This window comes from Rhamphochromis longiceps, linkage group LG5 (assembly GCF_057381845.1).
Source record: "Rhamphochromis longiceps isolate RC_006_pf linkage group LG5, R_longiceps_female_GT1.1, whole genome shotgun sequence".
Lineage (NCBI taxonomy): Eukaryota > Metazoa > Chordata > Actinopteri > Cichliformes > Cichlidae > Rhamphochromis > Rhamphochromis longiceps.
Window position 1 is genome coordinate 18,347,268 of NC_140561.1, and position 23,430 is coordinate 18,370,697.

At 42.9% G+C, this 23,430-nt stretch overlaps 1 protein-coding gene across 4 annotated transcripts in view; it reads left to right on the plus strand.

Annotated features, from left to right (window-relative positions):
• srgap2 (SLIT-ROBO Rho GTPase activating protein 2) overlaps nt 1–20,815 on the plus strand; it is a 53,928-nt gene extending 33,113 nt beyond the window's left edge. For 3 of the 4 annotated variants that reach the window (XM_085406246.1, XM_085406243.1, XM_085406245.1), the window contains exons 3-23: nt 3,344–3,506; nt 8,423–8,485; nt 9,607–9,822; nt 10,141–10,269; nt 11,599–11,820; nt 11,910–12,011; nt 12,125–12,319; nt 12,448–12,532; nt 13,124–13,151; nt 13,450–13,480; nt 14,117–14,177; nt 14,388–14,465; nt 14,572–14,706; nt 14,792–14,897; nt 17,018–17,242; nt 18,082–18,161; nt 18,494–18,692; nt 19,416–19,553; nt 19,733–19,949; nt 20,047–20,157; nt 20,253–20,815. In XM_085406246.1, coding sequence (XP_085262372.1) covers nt 3,344–3,506; nt 8,423–8,485; nt 9,607–9,822; nt 10,141–10,269; nt 11,599–11,820; nt 11,910–12,011; nt 12,125–12,319; nt 12,448–12,532; nt 13,124–13,151; nt 13,450–13,480; nt 14,117–14,177; nt 14,388–14,465; nt 14,572–14,706; nt 14,792–14,897; nt 17,018–17,242; nt 18,082–18,161; nt 18,494–18,692; nt 19,416–19,553; nt 19,733–19,949; nt 20,047–20,157; nt 20,253–20,783 — 3,115 coding nt within the window. In that variant the 3' untranslated portion in view covers nt 20,784–20,815. The remainder of the gene's footprint in view (nt 1–3,343; nt 3,507–8,422; nt 8,486–9,606; nt 9,823–10,140; nt 10,270–11,598; nt 11,821–11,909; nt 12,012–12,124; nt 12,320–12,447; nt 12,533–13,123; nt 13,152–13,449; nt 13,481–14,116; nt 14,178–14,387; nt 14,466–14,571; nt 14,707–14,791; nt 14,898–17,017; nt 17,243–18,081; nt 18,162–18,493; nt 18,693–19,415; nt 19,554–19,732; nt 19,950–20,046; nt 20,158–20,252) is intronic. The other variant, XM_085406244.1, reaches the window with a different exon arrangement.
• The last annotated feature ends 2,615 nt before the right edge of the window (nt 20,816–23,430 follow it).

Genomic DNA, 23,430 nt, shown 5'->3' on the forward strand with positions numbered 1-23,430 from the left:
CAAGCAATAAGCTCCTGTTGTCGTTACTGCAGTATCATTAATACGTCATTAACCAACCCATAGGGACACAAATAGCTCCACTAAATGTCTGATGACTTGTCACACAGCTGTGTGTCATCTGTAACTGCTTACTCTTAAATGAGCAGAGACAGCCCTTTCTGCAGAAACAATATCGTCATCCTTCTGTGCGTTTGTCTCTTTCGTGTTCCCTGCTAGGACTGAAGGCCCAATTAAAAGAGTCACATGAGAAAACAAAGAGACACACAGATTCTGTAAATTGAAATTTACCCTCATAGGGTTTCAAACCAGCTTTCAGGTTTTTTTTTTGTTTTTTTTTTTTTTTTATGTTTGTCACGAAGGCTTTACATTAAGGGACAAAAACAAGCATTTGATTAGACAGAAACATAATTTAGTACTTTGATTTGCATTGCCTTGATGTAATTAAGGCTATCGTACAGATTAATATGTTTGTCTGTCATGCTCAGAAAATGGGAATTCATTCATGGAGCAGCAGCTTATGTTCAAATGCTAATTGATGCATTTTGTTAATAATAATGATGGACAGATACAGTGTTTAACCCTGTGTTTGTGAAACTAACTGGTAATAACAATAATCAAAAAATCATTAGCAGAGGCGCTTTTAGCTACCAGCTTTTGGTTTTAGAAGTGTTAGAGGTATAGCTCATTTCCACAGAAATGATCTTTTTAATTTTCGATACTCTGGATTTTCCAAGTTAACTGAAACTGTAACAAAGGACAGGGACTTTTTCCTGCTCAGCTTTTCTATATTTTCTTTGACTTCCTCTAAACTATTACCTCCTAAATACCAGCCTTCCTCTTTCTTCCATAGAGTGACTGTTCCCTTTTCTTAAGCACCATGCACCCTTCCAGAGATATTAATATCCCTGCTGGGGGCAAACCCATGTTTACGTGCTCTCTCGCAGACTCAAAAGGATCAATAGGTCCTCTAAACGAAACCCAATTCCGACCGTGAGGACATACCCCACATCACACACAAATTCACTCGGCCTCATACACACCCTCCAGCCCTGATCAATACTGAGACAGTTTCAGATTGTGCGATGCATATTGGTGGGGTGGGCGAGGGAAAGAAGATGATGAGGAAAAGGGAGAGCAATAAACAGAAGAGAAGATGTAGGTTACCTGCTCGACTGGAGCTCCAGCAGCAGCAGGTGTTCTCCCATCATATCCACTAAGTCATCGTAAGGCACCAAAAGTATGACTGAAAACTGTTCAGTTTGTAGTTTTCATTCATTTCTGTGCTCTTCTCCCACCCCGTTTGCTTTTCTTTTCTCCCAACATCTGTGTATTTAACAGTCTTGCTGCATCTGCTGCTGCTCAGTCCGGGTGCCATGCTGGAATTTCAGTTATTTTCCGGCTGTGTGTGTGTGTGTGTGTGTGTGTGTGTGTGTGTGTGTGTGTGTGTGTGTGTGTGTGTGTGTGTGCGCCCTTAGGCTGACAGGCTGATTGGTCACATGGAGAAGCCCTCACAAGTTGTGCACTCATTCAAAGCCTGCCCTTATGTTAAATATTAGGACAGTTTGACTGTTAATACGATGCAGCCTCTTGCACAGTCCAGTACTTGAATGAGATTTTTTGATATCTGATCACATGATTGCATGACCACCCATGGGATGAAACAGTAAAAATCCGTTTTATATGTGCTGTTACTTTTTAAGTTTAAGTCCACGGCTTTATCTATTTGCTCCATTAAAATACCACAAAATCAAAAATCATGCACCAGGAATTAAAATCAGTTTTCACACAGATTCATGAAAGCACATTTTAGTTCTCCCAGATTTCACATATTGCCCCGTTTTTCTTTTTTTGTCATTTGTATTGTCTAGTGTCACTGTCTAAATCAGGCGCTCAAGTAATCCTCAAGCACAGATGCATTGCTGCAAAAGCTGTAATGCCTGCGAGGAAGTAATGAAAATAACTTCATGCGGGGATGAAGCCTTTGTAACAGTATGGAACAGCATCTGCACCATGTGACCTAAGGGGGGCCAATTATGTTTCAGTGTTTACCTTGCAGTAGCTGAAGGTCAGAGAGGGATTTGGATGATATTTCACCCAGTGCCGCAGTGCCATTGCCATGGTTATCGCTGGTGGATTCAGGGTGACGAGTCACATGGTGGCGTTGAGGCTGTCTTCTTGAGCTTACGGAGGAACTGGAGTCACATTTTGTGTTTGTTGTGCAACCAGTAAAGACAGACGCACCGGACATGAATCAGACAGAAGAGAGAAGTTTGAAAGGAAAGTGAGGTACATCCACATAACAAGTGCGAGACGGGTTCCAGTATTGAGGTGGTGCGGATGGATTGTCTGTTAGACTCATGTAGTTAGTCATATGACATTGAGACCAGTGTCACCCAGTACCAGTTTATCACATCACCACCATTGAGTCATCTCATTCGAACCACCCTTACACCCCCCCAGAAAACCTTCTTTACTCACACACATGCACACAGTCCCCTCACCGCCCCCGCTGTATACCCCCACTTAGTCAAATCAAAGACTTTCTCTGTCTGTTTGGCATCGTCTGTGCTGGGGTCACTGTTCTACACACACGTGTGTGTGTGTGTGTGTGTGTGTGTGTGTGTGTGTGTGTGTGTGTGTGTGATATAATTGCCTTGCAGCTCTTTGCTGTCTCTATCCAGTTAAAGCTCCTCTTAACAACACAAAGGCCTTCTTTCATCCACTTACACTCACTCATAATCCATTTTACCCACTAGATCATCCATAACTCATACTATAGTACACACACACACACACACACACACACACACACACACACACACACACTTTTATAGTGTGCACACCCCATAAAAGCTGTTGTATTGTCATGTAAGCAGGGCATTAACAGCTTTGCATTTGTGTAATGGCTTTGAAACAAAGAGTGCAACACCACTGAACCATTATATCGTTAGTGAAATGATTACAGTCTTCAGATTGCCCTCTTTTTTCCATCTTTTTCTGCTCTTGCTTATTTCCCTCGACAGCAGCTGTGCTTGCAGGGGAGCCTTACCTCTTCCTGCTGGGTCTTGTACCCTGGCTGAATCCTGCGTTGGGGCTGGCTTACCAACCCTTTGTGTATGTATGTGTGTAAGAGAGTCTGTCTACAAACTCTCTGTCTATCCCTGTTATCCCAGTGCCCTGTCTCATGTTTGTAAAAGCTGTATTATGGGTGTACCGTTTGCTTGATTTAGCATATAACATAAAGTAGACCTGTGTGTACAAGTTTGCAGTGAACGTTAGATGAAGGAATTTAGATTACAGCTTCCCTTGAATAAAGACATGTCATTTCTCTCTGTGCATACAGGAAGGAGCAGAGCATTTTATCTCCGGTGAATTGCTGGAACCTGTTGCTGCAACAGGTGAAGAGGGAGAGCCGCGACCACGCCACTCTGTCTGACCTCTACCTCAACAACATCATTCCCCGCTTTGCACAGATCAGTGAGGACTCAGGGCGCCTCTTCAAGAAGGTAAGCACCCACTCAAACACGCAGAAACATCAGAGCCTCGCTCTGATTGTTTTTCCTCACTGTAATTTTGTTTAATTGTCCATCGCGGTTAGCTTGATTTATGTGGCGAACCTAACGGCGTAAGGATTTGCCGTTCTCATGTGTGAATACATTTTAAATCCATGCTGCTGCTAGCTAGATGCTCCTTCCCCATTCTTTCACTTCACGTAAAGAAGTGAAAGAATTCGGCCCGATGTGCTACATCCATGTCATATTTTGCCATGTCCAACCCCCCCCAGCATCTGTTTTCTGTCTTGGCTGATTTATTGACTGACAGCGAGGCAGCAGAACCTCAGGCCAGGAGAGTTTATACTGTCTGTTTCATACCGAAACCTCCTCCTTGTCCGCCCTGATCTTTGCCTTTATAGTCTGAGAGATGAAAGAGTAAAAATGTGGAGGAAGAACAAAAAAAAAGAATAAAACAAAAGAACTGGAACAGAGCGAGTGGGCTTTACATGACAACAAATGGCAAGGAAGTATTCTCCCCTGGGAGTTTGCTGCTCATCTCCAGGATATGAGACCAAATAAACAAGCCCTTAGTGACAAAAATGCAAATAAAATTTCTAATCTGTTTAATACAACCACTTACTTTTCTCCAGCGCTTCCTTTTTGCTCTGTGTGAGCTTCAGATTGTGAACATTTCTGCAGGGCATTCTGGCATTTTTTAGCAGCCGTATTGGAGCTTTGAGCGATGGACACAAAGGGCTGAATTTAAATTTACAGTAAGTGTTAGTTTGGATATTAAGAGTTGACTCTAAGGTAAAGGTCACATTGAAGAAGGCTAGGGATGGGCGCAGGGAAAAAATTTAATCAGAGGAAAGCCACTCCAAGTATAGAAAGATAAGTGTCTGCTCCGACAGCAAAGTGAGGCCATCTGTGAGTGGAATGTCACGGCAGAGGCTGCTGATTTCCAACCCGATAGGCTGTCTTTGAACTACATTTACAATCAGATCCCAAGTGGCAGGAGCGCACACAAACCTCTACTTTCATTTCTCTGCCTGTCCGACATGCAGCACTCATTCCTGCCCTCTAGCCTCTTGGACGTTGATTTAAATTTTTCACGTTTTTTTTTAATACTGGGTGCATGTGCATGTGGGTTGTTTCCATCATGTCTAGGCCATAAGCAGGCTGCACAGAGAATGCTCTGATGGCTAATTAAGTGGATAATTGGTTCATTTATAACATTTCCAGTCAGTGGCATGAATACCAGTAGTGCCAGGGGCTGTTATACACAAACACAACTCATGGAGATGCAAAGCACAACCCGTATTAGAGAAGCTAACACATTCATCTCAGGCTCTTGAAATAGAGTGGGAGTGTGTGAGATTTTAGTCACTGGCCAACAGGAAGCAGTAATGAATCAAGCTGCACTATTAACACGTACACAATCTCCACCTAAGCCACAAACATCAGGACTAATGAAGTCGTTGCTAGTTTCTGCTTTGTAGTACCTGTAGAGTGTAAAGTAGGCGACCACAGGCAAAACAGGAAGTTCAAAGGTCGACATCCACGGTAGGAGAGCTTAGCCATGACTATTGCTTTTTGATTGGCTGTGGTCTGGGCTTTGTCACCTAATGTGTGCCTCTTTAGAGGGCAGGAAAACTACAGTTATCCTGTTACCTCTTTTGTCTGCCGTGCTATCCTAAATCTCCTTCCGTACCACTTTATCCCCTCTGTTCCTGACCTTTTTGTCCCTTGTAATGATGTCACATAGGTTCGACATTATGATATCTGATCCCCTACACGCCTCGCCTTGTCTTTTTCATATACCACCTTCAAACCTCCCACCCTTAACCTTTTTTGTTTTCGCTGACCTGTAAGCCTCCGAGCCTTCTCTGCTCCTTTTTGCGCCCTCATCCAGGAGAAGACAGATGTTCAACATGCTCTGCTTTTGCTTTCAGTCTGCATTCCTCTTCTTTTTTTGTTACTTTCACTGTCCTATTTCTCTCCTCCTTTCATTTCCCCCCTCCCTATCTGCTGCTGTCTCTCACCATTGAAGCCAGATTGTGTACACAGATTTGCATTATGTGTAAATCTGTGTGCACACATATCGTAACCACTGCAAACACTTCCAATAGTAAAAGGGATATTGTTCAGTTAATGTGTCAGATATTGGTTTCCTTATTTCTATGAGTTCCAGTGGCAATCAATCTGACCTTTTACTCCCACGGCTAGATTATCACAGAGGTACATGCCACGTTTTACAGAAGGCACACATGCTCTGAAGCATATCTGCAAGAGGCTGCAATGCAATTGAAGTATATCGAAAGAGGAAGCTCATGTGTGAGTTTGTGTTGAGTGTGTTCTGAACCCTGTCAGTGTAATTTCATGTCATTCAATCACCAGTCCGAGCTACAGTGACTATGTCACAATGGAATGCAACGGCCTTTTTGGCCTTTTGGGTTTCTTTTTTTTTTTTCTGCAGAAACAATTATGAATTTAGAAAAAGTAGAAAATCACAAAAGAAAGAGAAAACAACAACATGATTTCCATATTTTCAGCTGCCATTGCAACCATCCATCCATCAATCATCCTTTTCTTATTTAAATCAGGTCCACGAGGGCGCACTGGAGCCTACTCCAAACTGATTAAAAGGCTGGGATACCCACTTGGACAGGTCGCACCTCTGTCACAGAGAGACCAAACAATTACTCTTGCTCACAATTACAGCTCCTTCATTGTCAGTTTAGAATTACTGCTTAACCTTACATGCATGTCTCTGGATTGTGGGAGGGAGCCTTAGTACCCGGAGACAATCCACACAGGCACAGGAAGAACATCTAAACTCCCCACAGAAAGGCCCCAGCCGGCCAGTGCTAGCAATGCTAACAGCTACACCGCCATGCTGCCCACATTTGCTACCAAATGTTTAATATGTTGCATAAAAGTTGGGAAATTGTGGGACTGTCTTGAAATATCAAATATTGATAATGTATCACACTCCAGTGTCTTCTTGTCACTCTAAAATAGGTCTGCGTGTCTGCTGGGAAAAACTGTGTAATGCAATCTTTTCTGCTTCCGAATTCTGATAAAACTAAAATGATCAAGAGCAAGAACTGACAGAAAGATTTTTGTTGGCAGTTATTGTACTCTTTCTTCGGATCAGCTTATCAAAGATATCACAAAGACTTAAAAATGTCTTTTCTGGTGTTGGCTGTCTCAGACAATAATTCATGCTTTTGTTTCATCCGAATTGATTATTCTAACTTTTTGTTTTTAAGGTACATAAAGTCTTCTAAGCATAAAACTCTTTGATTTGATCCCATCTCAACAATTTGGAACTTGACTTGAATTAATTCTAACCTAAACAGATCTGAAGGAGGTTTTGATGATGTACAAAATTCAAAATGGGAAAAAGTGGCCCTTCATCATTCTGAAACAGTCTGACTATGCTCTTAATACAGTGAGAAGCATGAGCCCTTTCCTATTCATATTGCGATTTGAAAAGAAATCAGCAAATTCCAGGGCAGTTTCCTGTCATGGCACCACAGACATCTGCCTCCATGACTCTGTTTAGGCCTTAAAATCTAACCCGGGGACGTCAAATACATTTTACGTCTTGAGCCACATACAGCCCACTTTGATCTTAAAAGAGTCGGACGAGTGATTTTCCTCTTTTTGTCAGTATAAAGATGTTTGACTACACATTACATCCCAGAGATATCTTAATACAAGAAAAGGAAGTGCAATTTCAGCAGCATGTTTAAGATTTTCTACATGATAAATGTGCAAAATTACAGAAAAGGTTTTGGTAGCTGCCCAGATTGTCCTGTGAGTATAGAGTTTTTGTTAATTCACACTGGAAATGTTCTTCTTTTTTTTTTAAATCAAAATTTGATAAAGAAAAATGTGATGACAAACAGGAACATTTCTATCATTTAATTCTCTGAATGGCCTTTGGGAAGGTCTTTCTCAATAGGAAATACAGTTAAAAACCCCAAAATGTATGCCCTCTTTTTCCAGCCTTCCAGTGGCCTGGATTGTAGTCTTTGTCGGGCTGATTTTGGCCCGCGGGCCCTATGTTTGGCACCCCTGATCTAAACCTGATAATAATATTTTCTCTTTATTGTTCAATCGGTTGCTCTTCTTTTACCTGTCACCAGTTATCATTTTGGTATCTTCCTACCTTGTATGTTCACACTGTACATTTTCCATATGGATCCATTCTGAACACACAAAGCATGCGTTGCCGGTCAGACAGAGGTATCCTTTGTCTGTTACTCTTCCTGTTTTTTGGGACAGGCACTGTCCTGAGGCAAATCTGTGATACTGAGTGATTTAAAAATTTTATGTTTCGGTTTGTGATAATATTAAACCCAAGTCTGGACCCTGGTGCCCTTTTAGCAGATTAGCAAAGTCCTAACATAGAAATGTTGAGAAGGGCTCTGAATGGATGTGTGTGTTTATTCATGTGTGTGCACTAATGTGTGTGGAGTCTACTCATCTGTGGGCTGCTGTGAAGTCATCAGTCAGTAGTGGCTCCTGGCAGTTATGTCTGGAGAATGGTAGCGCCTGTATGACTCCCTGTCCTCCCTCTCTTGTTTCTTTTTCTGTCTTTTGCCACTTCGTCATCCCACCCTGTCCTTAGCTCTTTTGTCCTCTCGCCATCTCGGCCATCATGTAGAGATCAGTATCTGTAGCTCCACATCCATCGGGACCATTACCGCCTCACTCATTTGTCTGGATTAGACACTTGTCCACTGCTGTTTGGCCAGATAATCTACTCTTGATTTATTGATCGACCACATGGCTGAGTGGGTATAGTGGGACCCCATCAGTGGACAGCCCTTAGAAGCTGCAAGTTATAACACTGTGTCAATGGTTGGGACTGTTTCACCACATGTGCTCTCTGTTTGTCTCTCTCTCTGTCTCATCAGAGCAAAGAGGTTGGCTTACAGCTGCAAGAAGACCTGTTGAAAGTTCTTAATGAGCTTTACTCGGTAAGGAAAACCCTTTTTATTACAGTCACAAGCAAGATTATAATTTTGTCTCACGATCGCCTGCATTTCATACAGAACAATGAGAAAGAGCCCTGCCCTTGTTGTGCTATGGGTAGGTGTTAGCAGACACTAAAACTGCTTTCTTTTACCTTTTTTCACAGTGTATTTAGACAAATATGAGCTCATAAGAAAGTAAACAGTTTAACTACAGTTACCTCAGTCATTTCCTTACGTTCTGTGGAGTACGACCACCAGGTGTGAATTTGAGCAGCATTTCTTGCCGTCATCAGCTTTATGGTGCCTTCAGGGCCCCTAAAGTTTTTAGTTAGCAGTATCGTCACATTCATATTTAATATTTTGCTCGATCTACTCCTTTGGTTCACCACCAAAATGCCTGCAAAACTAATGACATCAAATTCAACTGTACCCTGTTTTTAAAGCTGATTAGCGGATGTGCCAAAGCTAAATGGTGATCGTGTTAAACATGCCAAACCTCACTGTCTTCTTCCACCATCACGGGCATCTAAGAGTCTGGCTCCACATTTTCATGCTACTGCCGAAAGCACTAAAGCAGTCTGAGTGTGTTTCACTGTCTGCGTGTGTGGGTTTTCTACTACAGCTTAAAGCTTCAGCTAAGGCTCAGCCAGGCCCATAAAAGCAACTTTTGCACTGTAATTATAGTCTATAGTAAGAGATAGGAATAGATCTGGTTTGAGTGACGCTCACATGCTTGCTCATAGACAAACCAGTGTGTCTGTCTGCAGTGTTGCTGGAGGGTTTGAGCAGAACAGCATAATGATGGCTCTAGTGGTGGTCGCTTGAATAAGGCTGACGCTGCACACGCTCTCGTTTCACGTGTTTAACTCTTCACGGTAAACTCAAACCACACCCCTCTGCCGTCCAGCACGGTGCTGTGACGCCTTCTCTTCAATATTTTGAAGCCAGCCATTGCTCGAGGTTTATCCAGAAAAGAGAGCCAATTGGTGTTTTGAGCTGTGTGTGCACTGAGCTTTGGTGCTTCGCTTGCTCACTGGCAAAAGGCCCGCTTTTGATACGGAGCCAGAAGTGAGCGAAGAGACACACATTTGTGTTTGTCTACAAATCTCGACCCTTGTTTCCAGGTGATGAAGACATACCACATGTACAACACTGACAGCATCAATGCTGAGTCCAAGCTCAAGGAGGCAGAGAAGCAGGAGGAGAAGCAGATGGGGCGCTCTGGTCGACAGGATGACCGCCAAACGCCGCGTTCCCCAGACACCCTGGCCAGCATAAAGATGGACGAGAAACCCGTCCGGCGTTCCAGCGTCAAAAAAATCGAGAAGATGAAGGAGAAGGTGAGCAAGCCTGCGTGGGATTATGGGGGGAGGGCAAATCGAGGGGAGCGAGCAGATAGATGAGCAGATAGATGACGGCTGTTTCTGGGCTCCCCACCTGTTGTCAGACAGATCTATGTTTGTGTCTCATGAATGATTTATAAGTGTGCGCTTGGCTTATTGCTAACCCTGTTTATTATTACTGGAGCCTGTCACACCAGCACGGTTCCTCTCTTCTTATTACCGGCAATCAATACTGAGACGTTACACTGAAACACATATTAACCCTCTCTCTTCCTTCTCTCATTCTGTCCCTATTCTTCTTTCCTCTCTTATCAGAGGCAAGCTAAGTACACAGAGAACAGACTGAAGGCCATCAAAGCCAGAAATGAGTACCTGCTCGCCCTCGAGGCCACCAACAGCTGCGTCTTCAAATATTACATCCATGACCTCTCTGACATCATTGATGTGAGTATAAGCGCACCGCGTTGTTGTTGTGTCTGCGTTTGAGCCAGCGGTGGCTCCTCGGTCAGTCTCTTCACATTAGCCTCAGTACTGTCTCTCTTCTTAAGTCCTTATGCTTCCCAAGTGCATAACACAGGGTTTATTGTGCCTCTCCATTGACAGCCAGAGGCAAAAAGAAAAAAATCTAGATTGCACGGAAGCTGTTAATTCTCTGCTTGATTATAACGCGTCACGGCCTGTTGAAATAACGAAGCACTCATCAGCACGTTTCATTTCTGAAGAAACTGACACGTGTCTGGACAAGCAACATTTAACTAGGTAGGAGGTGGCATGTAGCAATACATCAGTTCTATTTATTTGTTTGTTTGTTTTTTTACAGGTTTTTTTGTTTCGTTTTAGTTTAAAAATTGTGTATAATTTTGCTTGGAACCAGCAAGCAGGTACCAGCTGGAGACAGTGTTCCTATCATGCCTGTGAAGCAAATTAAGGAAGCAGTAATCATGCAATTATTCATGTGTATGCATAAACAGTTTCTGCAAGGGTGACCTGAAAGGGCAGCGAAACAGGCTCATGACCTGAGTGTCACAGAAAGCTCCAGCGGCCCCAATGGCACTGGACAGCTTCCTGTTGCTGGAAAAGAGGATACTTATCTCAGCATGTATTCAGCCTTTTTTCTGTATTTATTCATCCTGTAAGTAAACTGCTACACCTTTAGGTATTAGATTATATCCAGTTTTATGTTTTAAAAATGACACATCTTTATGGTACTTCATGATAAATAACCATGAAATCACTTAATAGTAGCAGGTACAGAGAGAGGGACATATGCTATCGTAAAACAGCAGAACCAATATTATTATCAGCACTTCTTTTTTCTTTTAGCAAGATATTCCTCCTCTCCAATATCACAATGTTCATTCATTCATCAGACTTCGAGGGTCAGGTTTAAAAAAGTTCTTTGTAACAGCTTTTTTAAAATATATTTTGAATGAATACCATTAAGGAGAAGTTAGGGTAGACTACGGTTATTGTAGTAAGACGATATTGATCGTACAGCACTTTCCACTTGTATTTGATAAATGATGCTGACATAAAAATACAGGTCAGCAATGTGTGGGAGAAGTCTAGTGACACTGTCATATACCATGTTAATTCAGTGTTTCTGGTCTGTTTCTGGCTTTCTCTCTAAACATTTCCCATGTGCCACTGAATAAATGAATGAATTGCAGAACAAAGGGGCAAAACTATAAAAATTACAAAGTTAAAGAGAGTGGGGTTGTTTTTTTTTAACCAATAATGTTTATTCATACCATATGTCTGCATGTGTGATAGTGCTGTGACCTGGGCTACCATGCCAGCCTCCACCGAGCGCTGAGGACCTACTTGTCTGCTGAACAGAATGTGGAAACATCCAAACAAACAGGGCTTGGTGCTCTAGAGGGAGCCACAGAGAGTCTTGAAGCCAACGGGGACAAACAGAAACTGATGGAGACCTACAACAATGTCTTCTGCCCACCAGCTCGCTTTGACTTTCAGTCCCACATGGGAGACACGGTAGAGTCGCGTTGCTCGTTTGTGTGTTAGAGTAAGTGTATAAATGTGATTGTTCTAATATGTGTAGTTTTTATTTTTTTCATTTATAGATGGGAGTGATGTGTGCACAGTCGCCACTTGAAAGCGACCTGATCCAGAGGTGTCAGCAGCTGCAATCCCGCCTCTCCACGCTTAAGATTGAGAATGATGAGGTCGGGCATGTTTCTTTTCTTCTTCTCGTTTTATTTATACATTTAGCCTCCCACACTTTCCACCTGCGCTGCGTGTTAATCCCAGCCTGTTTTATATCATTGCTGCCATTCAGGTGAAGAAAACCATGGAGGCTACTCTGTCCACCATTCAAGACATGGTGACTGTGGAGGACTATGATGTCTCCGAGTGCTTCCAGCACAGCAACAGCATGGAGTCAGTCAAATCCACTTGTGAATCCTATCTCAGCAAACCCAGCCTGGCCAAGCGACGGGCCAATCAGCAGGAGACGGAGCAGTTTTACTTCACAGTCAGTTCCAATTAATGCTATCATTTATCTAGCAATGACTCTGGTCATTAATGTTCATTTGTGTTGGCTGGAAAGGATAATCTGCACAAACTGTAACTTCATCATGTGTGTCTTTGTATGTGTTGTAGAAGCTGAAGGAGTTTCTGGAAGGCAGGAACCTGATCACCAAGCTGGAGGCCAAGCATGACCTCATCAAGAAGACCCTAGGAGAGGGTGAGTATGACTGCCAAAATGTCCTTCATATCTTTTAGAAGTTGATCTTTTTTCCTTCCCATCTGGGTGAGTGTTTACGTGCTGGGAGTCCTCCAGTGGGACTGAGGAGGATTCAGGATTCATGAACAGTCTGGTGCCCAGAGGCTAAACAGGGAACAAATCTGAGAGATGAGTGGTGCAGTGGGGCGCATCAGTGAGCAACGCAGGGAAGCAGAATCACTTTAATATATCTAATATCCACACGTTCAGTGTGTGTGACAGAGGGCAAGGGTAGGTCAAAGTGACAGTGACCATATGTGGATGCAGCTGTTTGCTTAACTTAGTTTGTGTGTGGGGAAGGTGTAGCAGTGGGCTGAAAGTGCCATCCAGTTCACAGCGTTGTGGGAGAACCCCTCCTGAGTTGTGTGTGTGTGTGTGTGTGTAAAGCTAAAAGTGGGAAGTGTGTTTCTCTTTTTTTTTCTGTTCCATCAGACAAATTTCCTCATGCGTCCTGTTTCTGCTATAACTGCCTATCTCTCTCTTCTCTGTCATAACTCCCTTTACCCCACTCCACCCCCATCCCCTTTTCCTTCCTGCTTCTCCCTATTTTAGGTCAGAAGACTGACTGTTGCCTTGCCAGGTAGGTGTGGCGTAGGAAGGAAATATGCTAATATACACATATAGGGACCCACACATGCGCGCACACACACATATATATTCACACACATATTTACCAAAGCAGTGTTAAAGCCTGATTTCTTGGCAGGCAGGGTTATTATTTTCCTTGTCAGTGTTTATAGATATCCTCAACACATGTCCATATGTGTCTGTGTATACAAATAGAGTATTACCAGAGTTGGGAGTATAAATAGACTTTCTCTGGAGACATAATGACAGAGTGCCGTTCCTTTTTTCCCTTTTCCCTCTCTGCTGCGTAGCGGACGGAGAAACTCAACAGTACGGAAGCAGGTAATTATTTTTTGAGCATTTTGTGTGTGTGTGTGTGTGTGTGTGTGTGCTTTGTTTTTAACTCAGGCCACGTGATTTCTCACAACATCCTCCTCCCATAGGGTGAATTTGTACCTATTATTTGTATCGTATTACTCATTTTAATGTAACCCGATATAGCAATGCACAAACGTACATGTCTGCTTCTACAGTTGCATCTGTAGTAGCTGATCAGCAGGCAACCTTTTCATGAGAGAATCTGGTGTTTGTAGCTCCCCCTTGTGGTTGTGTTTGTTTTAAGCGCTGGCTTAAAATGTAATCCCAGTAATTGTTAATTTTAAATTATATCTAAAAAAAAAACAAAACATAACTGTGATGAAATATCTTTATATTCTGAGCATGTACTGTCTAATATGGATTCCTTGGACTCACTGCCAGAGATTTTTTTGGAATCCCCAAACAAACAAAGGGAAAAGGAAAAGGTGCTGTCTCCTAGCAACAGCTGGGAACCCAGTGCCCACTGTCCTTCCCCCATGTCTGATACCCGTTCCTTCTAAATGTGTGCACCCATGCATGTGCATTTGCAGACATGTCAGAAGAAAGAAATGTGCCGTTTTCTTCCTCTGACAGGAGTAACTCTTTTCCCTCTTATTGCAGGAGTCGGGCGAAACCATTCCCCTGATGGTTGAGAGCTGCATCCGCTTCATCAGTCGCCATGGTGAGGAAATTCTGCGGTGAAGTGATAGGTTTAGGATCAGCTTTTTTCTCTCTGCTGATTGGTTAAACTACTACAAATGCGATTGGTTCTGGATCTCTTTGAACTGGAAAAAATGTATCAGAATTCTTCCCTCTAATTTCAGATTTGTGAATCTCTGAAATTGAACAAGGGAATTGATATTGACTTGTGTGCGGTTGTGTATGTGTGTAGGTCTGCAGCATGAGGGAATCTTCAGAGTGTCAGGCTCACAAGTGGAAGTCAATGACATCAAGAATGCTTTTGAGAGAGGTAACACTGTCCTGCAGGAAAAACAAGCATTTCCCCTCTGTTGTGTTTATCTAGCGCGTTATTATCCGTTGTGTCCCACGGTCCCTCCTCTTCTCATCCGGTGTAGGTGAGGACCCGCTCGCAGGGGACCAAAATGACCATGACATGGACTCAATTGCTGGTGTGCTCAAGCTTTACTTTAGAGGCCTGGATCACGCCCTCTTCCCTAAAGAAGTCTTCCATGACCTGATATCCTGTGTCTGTAAGTGTTACTTCCTTTTGGCTGTTTGTGTGTTTATGAATTTGAGAGTGTGAGTAATCTCATGGGGGTTCATTTTCATTTTCAGCAATGGAGAGCCTCACAGAGCGGGCAGTTCATATTAAGAAGGTTCTGCAGTCCCTACCAAGTAAAACCCTCATCATCATGAGATACCTTTTTGCCTTCCTCAACCAGTGAGTACCAGAGCGCTCAGAGGCCAGATGTTTGGGATTAAGCTATAGATGTATCACTAACTACAATTTTGAACATAGATGGTGTGTATTAATGTGGTAGCACAGTCTAGTGTAACGCTTTGTTGGGAAACCTACTGGGCCACACCTTTTAATCTTTGAATTCAGGTGTTTTCACTTCCTGTGTCGCACATAACCTGCTCCTGCTCTTTGACACAGTAGGAACAGTGGATTCACTAATCTTAAAACAAACAGCACAAAAGTAGGCATGCAAACCTATCACAGAGCTACTGCTAATAATTAAATGTCATCAAACTGTTGATTTGGACAACAGAGTTCAAAATGTATGTATAAAAATGTAAGTAATTCACTGAATCTTCATTCATGAAGAAATATACTTTCAGTATCAATCAATATAGAAAGAGTCCACAGAGCAGAAGTCTAAAGGAAGTATGGTTAAAAACAATATCTACTACATAAAATCTAAAACTTGCTTAACCACGTGTAAAGGTCACTATAAGCAGCCCTATTCTGATCCACTTGACCTATAGCAGTGGTTCCCAAACTTTTTTGCTGGGCCCCCTTTTGTTTTACAAGAAAAGTGTTTGCTCCCCCCCCCCCCACACACACGCACAAACACATCCTCCAACCACACAGAGTTCGTCACGCAACGTTAAAGGTATGTGCCTTTGATCATGTCACGCTGTGCGCACGTTATTGTTTACATGAGATGAATTGCAGAATGATAGAGACAAAATACTGTTAATCTGACTATCTTCAGGTTTTACACGCTTACATACACACGCGCAGTTACTGTCCCTCAATTTAGAAAGGCAGAGGCGTCACGGTGTGATTATTTTACGTGTAGTTGTTTTTTTCCTGTGTAATAATATTCAACATTGCTATCAATACATTTCTCAAAAAATGCCTCTCTGTGCAAAATGGGTTTAAAAACATAAGCAGCTGTGGGATACTGTTTGTCCGTGATTTGAACCGGGGGACAAATCGTGGCAGGATCAGCCTGATATTATTTGTATCCTGCTGTAACTTTACTGTATAAAGAGCCAACATCTCCAAAATGTCAGGAGTAGTTATTTATTACAAGAAGTGTAATAAATCACTTCTTGTAATAGTTTATAATTACAAGAAGAGCCCAGCGCTGCTCCCGATGCAAGGGAAACTAATTCTGTCGCAGAGACCTACCTCGGCAAAGGAAAGATATGCTTCACCATATTTTCTAGTCTTTGGCTTGGAATGAAGTTGGTTTGGAAACATATTTGGCGATGCTTCATCTCCAGCTTTGCGTTTGTGTGGGAGCCCTGTCACAAAACCAGTCAATGATGTCCAAGGGTTCTTTTTTTGTTTTTTGTTTTTTGCGGGCCCCACACTTTGGGAATCTCTGACCTATAGTCACTTGATTATTTGGTAAACATCCGATTTTATATGGCCATCTCACACAGAATCAAAACATCCTTCAACTTTCATGGAAAGTCAAGTTCGGGGTCATAAAAGTCCACAAAAGAAACTATAACAAGCCCTTTATTACTCAAGAAACTGTAAGCCTTCCTCTCTGTGAAATTAATAAATTTCCTCCATTGAGTTTATTTTAGTAGTTCAATATTCTGAAATGGACTCAGTTTCATCACACTAGCCAAAAATCCAATCTCTTTTAAAAAAAAAAGTGAAGGGCAAACAAAAAAGCTTTTTTAACAAAGGTACTAATCTTGTATCAGTTCAAAGAAATATTAAACTAAGAGCAAGACCACAAAAAAACTGTCTGAGTGCATGTACGGCACGCAGAGACGCAATCCATTCTGTCCAGTCCGTCCTTAAAAGCCGTGACTAAACCCTTCAGTTAAAGGGAGAAAGGGTAAAAAGCAATATGGTGTGGGAGACGTGACATTTGAGACTCATGGGTAAACCAAGTGGTCCCAGACAGCTCATGTGGAGAAGGGGAGTTTCTTTTACGTGAGTGATTTACAGTCAACCCCTAAACTCCTGCTTCTTCTCACTCACTGAAACGCGCACACACATCGTCGGAGTCTCTCCATCACCAGGTTATAAATGACTTGTCATGGTTGTTTGGGTTTATATGTTGAGACTCTGCTTTCTCTTCTGCCCAGCCTGTCTCAGTACAGCGAGGAAAACATGATGGACCCCTACAACCTGGCAATCTGTTTTGGCCCCACCCTGATGTCTGTCCCAGAGGGTCATGACCAGGTTTCTTGCCAGGCCCATGTCAACGAACTCATTAAAACTATCATCATCCACCATGACACCATCTTTCCTGGACCGCAAGACCTGCAAGGCCCCATCTACACTATTCCTGGAGTTGGAGATGACTTCTGGTGAGGCTTGGGGAAGAAACCCCATAAATCACAATGGGATGAAACTTAAATTACTAAAGCTTCTTGAAGCTAACTGGATATATCTTCCAATTGTTTTTCAAACTGCTGTAGAAGGGACTTAGAGATGATGAGTAGGCCAGAAATGGGGAGTGGGGGTTGATTTAGAGGCTGCCGGGGAGTGATGGAGGCTCAGCTTGTCTGCCCTACTCTGGGTAAGGGGCCACGAGGATCAGCTTACCCTCTGTCACACTAAAGATTAAAGCCCCGCCTAACCACAGAGCACAGCGTGTACACACTCACACACCACAACGCACACAATGGTTACTTTCAGTTTTACTATAATGACAAGCCCGGGCACCAGTTATTATGATTGCTGGCAGTCATTCCGGTTGTACAGACTGTATGTCACACAAAGTATGGTGACTACATTCACGCTAGCATATGCTAACTTTATTTGAATCGACCAGAATGATTCTGTGAGCTTGTGTCATCGCTACAGAAAATATATCCACAGGGTAGTCGATTGTTTCATTTCAATATTTGAAACATCTTATACAATCCCTGCAAATGACAAAGAAATTCCAGCAGTCTGTGTTTTTCTGTTACATTCAATTCACCAACCTTCCAAAACAAATTTGTTTTTGATGGCAGGCAGCTCAGAATGGGTGAACACCACGTTAAGCACTATGTAGAACCTGTCTAACCTTAAAAGGCTCTATATAACTGCAGACCACAACTTGGTCTGCAGTTATAACTTGGTGCAGGATTTTGAGGTCAGATTGTGAGTTATCAGAGAAGTATGGCATCCTCTAACTCCTGCTGCCCTCCATTTACTGTAGTGACAGTCAACACTGTGAGCCCCCTCTTGTGGAAGAGCCAGCACCTGACACTGTCTCTGTCAGCCATAACAGCGAAGATGGTAAGTAACATACAAAACTAACTACATGCACTGTATGTGCTTTATATACTGGCTTGTTTTTCATTAGTTTAGGAGATCTCATGCTTTCCTAACCATTTACTGTGGCTTAAATTTTTTTGTGCAAGCTCACGTCTTGCTCCCATTAATCTGTTTTGTTATTGCGCAGCAATTTTTAACGTGATTGCAGTCACTGAATGAAACAGCACTAACCTGCCATGCGCTAATCAGGCTTCCTCTCTCCTACACCTCTCTATTCCCTCATTTTTGCGGCTCCTCTGCTCCTCCGCTCCTCTGCCACGTCCCCTGTCTCTCCGCCGTTCTCTGAATCTCAGGCTCCTTGGCTGTTTCAGAGTCTGATCCAATCGAAGCCATCGCTAGGTTTGATTACACAGGCCGGACCGGTCGGGAGCTGTCATTCAAGAAAGGTGCCTCTCTGCTTCTGTACCACCGAGCCTCTGATGACTGGTGGGAGGGACGACACAATGGAGTGGATGGACTGGTGCCACACCAGTATATTGTGGTCCAAGACACGTAAGATCTGTTCTAGTAATTAATCTACGTCATACATTTTAAGAGGCTGACTTTTGTATTCATTAAATTAGATGTTACTTTAAAATTTTTGTCTGATATGAATGTTGGTTATAATAATAATATTTTACCCAGAGAACAAAGAGGCCTCTGTCAAAAGCATAAACTGGAATGATGTCAAACACTGACCATGAGTAAATACAGAAACTAGTCCAGTGGAAATCCCCGTTGCTAAGGAAGTGCAGTCATACAGACTGCATATCATAGCAGATCAATTTCCTCTTCAGCTTAGCCTCTTGTTTAAACAAGCATGCAGAGAGGCTTGTTGCGTTAGTGTAAGGATTTTCCCTCCCTGCTACCCAAGCACAAAAATCTGAACCTCATGTTCACTTTGCTGTTGCTAACTGTTCTGCAACTGCATTGCAAATGACTACAATGAGATCTGGGATTTATATAGAGAAATACCTTATTTCTTTTGTACAAGTATAAATGTAAGAGTAGGTCAAGGCAGATTTCTATTATTTATTTAATGCAGCTAAGACTGTTTTTTTTTTTGACTGCTCGTGGTTCGCGTGGAAGTAAAGAGCAGCTGCTATATAGCTTTAAAATAAGCTTTTTCTTGCAGATGTGTCAGTGTGCGTTATATTCTCTGCTTTGTAGGTTTGATGCAAGGCAGAGGCAGAGCGGGAGTAACGCGATTTTGCTGTGTTTCTTTTTTCCCTCCAGGTCTGATGTGGGGCGAGGAAGTCCAAAGCCAGACTTGGACAGCAGGGATCTGCTGGAGGATAGAGTACCCACTCGAGTCAGTGCTGCCTCTCCTACAGGAGCTCATGTAGCTGACATCTATCTGGCCAACCTGAACAAGTGTGTATCGTGTGCAGATACGTCTCAAAATATATACGTTTCAGTCAGATGACAGTTTGTGACATTAGTCATGTGTGGTTTTATTCTTTTCAGATTGTTTTTCCATTAGCTCCATGAACATTTCGTAATGATTCACAATAGTATAGAAAAGAAATGAGTAAAACATTTGTGTTATTCAGGCTGAGGAAACGTCCGGAGCCCGGGAACATCAGAAGAACGTTCCGCTCAGAGAGCGACAGCACAAGTCCAGGAACCAGCGGAGGCGGGGGAGGAGGAGTGAGGACCGCTTCTCTTCCTGTTGGCGGCGCTCTTGTAAAAGAAACCGGGGACAAGCGACCCGTGAGCGCTCATAGCATCCTCAACTCAGTTACTCGCCACTCCTCACTCAAGACCAAGGTACTGTAACTGGATCTCCTTTTGTATGCAGACATGGAGTGACTGCACTATTGCTGTCTGGGAAAACATTTAATTGAGGCCATTGTGCTGCTTTTAGGTGGAGAGTCCACAGTTGCGGAAGACGACTACAGCAGGGCGCTCCAAGAGCTTCAGCAACCACAGACCACTGGACCCTGAAGTCATAGCCCAGGTGGATCCCCTCTCACAGGTACTGCTTTCATTTCAGCTTCAAGTTTAAACATCTGGAACATTTCAGCTTTCTGTCTGTGTGTGTTTACTTTATGTCGGATTCCTTCATTACAGGACATTGAAACAACCTTAAATGAGTTCAGTAAGTTGGAAAGACAGAGCACCCCGAAACATACACATACCCCTGACGTGGTGCTGGACACCCTGGAGCAGCTGAAAAGCGGAGGAGGAGCTTCAGAGCCCTCTAGTCCACTCCACTCCCGTCTGTTGCGGGACAATGAGGGAGGCTCACACGCCCATTCACTCCAGCGCAGCGCCTCCTCAGCTAGCGACGTGCCCTCCTCCTTCCGCCCTGCCAAGAGCCAGCCACGGAGCCCCCTGCCCTCTGCCACGTCCCCGTCTTTGTCCACCTCTCACTCCTCATCCCTATCTTCCTTCAGAGAGTCGCGCCCGCCAGCAACAAGGCCCAAGCCGGTGGTGTTCCCAAAGGGTGGAGGAGGTAGCGGCAGTCCAGCAATGGGCTCCCCAACCTCCACTGTTCCCCCTACGCCTCCTCCTCCACCTGCAGGCCACACACACTCTCTCCCCCACACGCCTCCCCCTCCCCCTCCATCCCAGTCTAATGATAAATCTTGCCCTGCTTAAGTCCCAAAATGGAAATCCTGATTCTTGCAAACTCTTAAGATTCTTGCAGCTCTTCTGTCAGGTGCCAAAAGCGCTTCGCTTGTTACATAGGACCCATAACCCAATTCTCACATGTAGCATTCACTACTTGGAGACCAGATGAGTTCCTTATGATGCCATGTTCAATTTAGTGTCAAGTTTTTAAATCTGCCCTCTCCTGCCAGCTCTGCTTTACTACAGCTCAACTATCACTGATAAAGCAAAAGACACTTTTTCTCTCTTTTTTTCCTTCTTGCCACCACAGAGATTCCAGACTTTGCTGGATTTTCAAATCTTGTACAGGGGAGCAGGACTCAGGGTGGACTCATACAGGCCCTGGAGCTTGCATACACTAGTTTGCGTTGTATGAAATTCCATTTGAGTGGGCGTGCAAGAGTGTTACTTGCCTTTTATACACAGATTTATGTGAGGAATAAAAAGCACTGTTTTTTTAATTTGTTTGGTTTTTTGTATAGTAGACACGACAGCGTTTTTTATCTTTTTAATGACCCCGTGACTAGCAGACCAGATTTCAGAGAACAGACTGTGAAATGCTAACCTCTAACTCACACACTGACCTGCTGCTTCAGAAGTGGAAAGCTGGAGGTAAAGGCAGACTTTTGGGATGATAACAAAAAGAAAAGAAAACTGGTCCAAATACCTGTGCAAGTCATATGATGGAGAGCTTTACTTTGCCTTTTTCCTTCAGTGTTCAATATCATTTCAAAATATTCTTATTTTTTAATATTTCTTTTTTTGTATTCGCACCACAACAGGAGCATAAAATAACATGGCCAACAATAATTTTAAGTCTACGTAAAGCAATACAAATGCTAAACCCTGGTAGTTTGTGGCATTATGTGCTGCTTGTCTCCTGCAGCTCGGTTTTGTGTGTAGGGGACCACTGAAGACCCAGCATTTTCCTATGTAGTGTTGGACTGTACATGCAAACGTACGTTTTCTTTAAACGTATGTGCGTGGCAGTGCTTTTGTTTTGTGGCAGCTAAACCCCTTTCAGGTTTTCCTTGCATGTTGGGGGCCGCTGACAGCAGCCACTGCAGCAGCAGCAGCTGTCCGAGTCCAACTCCAAACAGAGCTACATTTTGCTCCTTTTAACGACATCCTTCAAACATAGCCGTAAAAAAAGGAGTTTTGATTATTCTAACAGTGTGTATGTATATTTAATAATCACAATGATAACTGGAAGCACGGAGCTGAGATTCCTCCTGAGTGTGTTTATATAAAAGCACAACCAACCACCTCATCGAATACGTTCTTAAGCAAAGTTTGTTTATATTCTCATTTGGGGGGTTTTTTTTGTTTTTGTTTTTTGGGTTTTTTATGCTCAGAATTTGTAAATTGTGGAGTTTTGTAGCCACCTGGGTAAATGCACATGCGTGCTCCTGTGTCAGGCACGCATTGGCAGAGTATGTATGCACCTCACCCAGCCCTTGCCTAAGCAAAAATGGATGCCAACCAACAGCGACTGCCTGGAGACACACAGAAACTTCTCCGGTGTTTTGGAGTGCTGGCCGCCTGAGCGCTGAACAAATATGCACTGTATAAATGTCACCAGATAAAAAGCGTACAGGGATACTTAAAATGTCTTCGTTTGCCAGTTGTCTTCACCCAGATCCAAGAAAGAAAGCCTTTTTTTGTAACCGTGTTGAACAAATGCTAAACTCACATTACCCAGCACATAGTGCACTCATGGATGCTCTCTCTCTCCCAGGCAATGATTTGTTAGTGTTAAGGTTTATTTTTAATCACTGTATACTGATTGTGTGTTACCTTGTGTATTTGTGTTGCTCTTACCTCATCATGAGAACTGGAGGGATTGTGCGCGCGTGCATGTGTGTTCGTGTGTGTGGTTGTGGTGCAGAAACATGAAATGACATTGTCGGCACAAACACTCTCGCACATACACACCATGCATGTGGGTGGTTGGTGTGTTTTGTCCCAGTTGTGCTGTCCAAAGGGACCTGGGAGCCTCTTTTGATCTCAAATCAATCATCGTGCACTTGAACAACTTGGCTTGCATGTGGACTAACTGTGTGGGGATGATAATGTAGGCGTTGAATATTGTTACATATGCATTTTTGTGTCAGTTTGAAAATGGCAGAACTTAAAAACAAAACAAAAAAAAGACCGTAATGTCAAATCTATTTATAGTTGTCTCTGTATTACTGGAGAATCCTGTGTTCAGATTTACTTTGTAAATACAATGTTGTACATTACAGAGGTACACTCTTTTTTTGGTACAATATTGTACAGTAATAGCAATAGTAGTTTAATCAAATAGGCCTTATATAATATTCCACGTGTAGTTCTTGTTGTAGATCTGCTTTTTTGTTCTTTTGTTTTTTTTAATAAACATTGCTTGCTATAAAGATTCTTGATTTGTTTGTAACAATAAATTGACAACATGAAACTCCCAGGAAGTCGTTCTTTAAAACGTTATTTCCAATTTTATGTCTGTCCACTGTTATTTGTTTATTACGTCTTACTATTGTGCATTAGTAAGACGTAATAAACAAATATCCACGGCACGAAGATACAGCTGTCCAAAGGGGAGTTTAATCGATTTAATGTTAAGAAAGTCAGAAAATCCCTTAAGCCGTGCAGAACT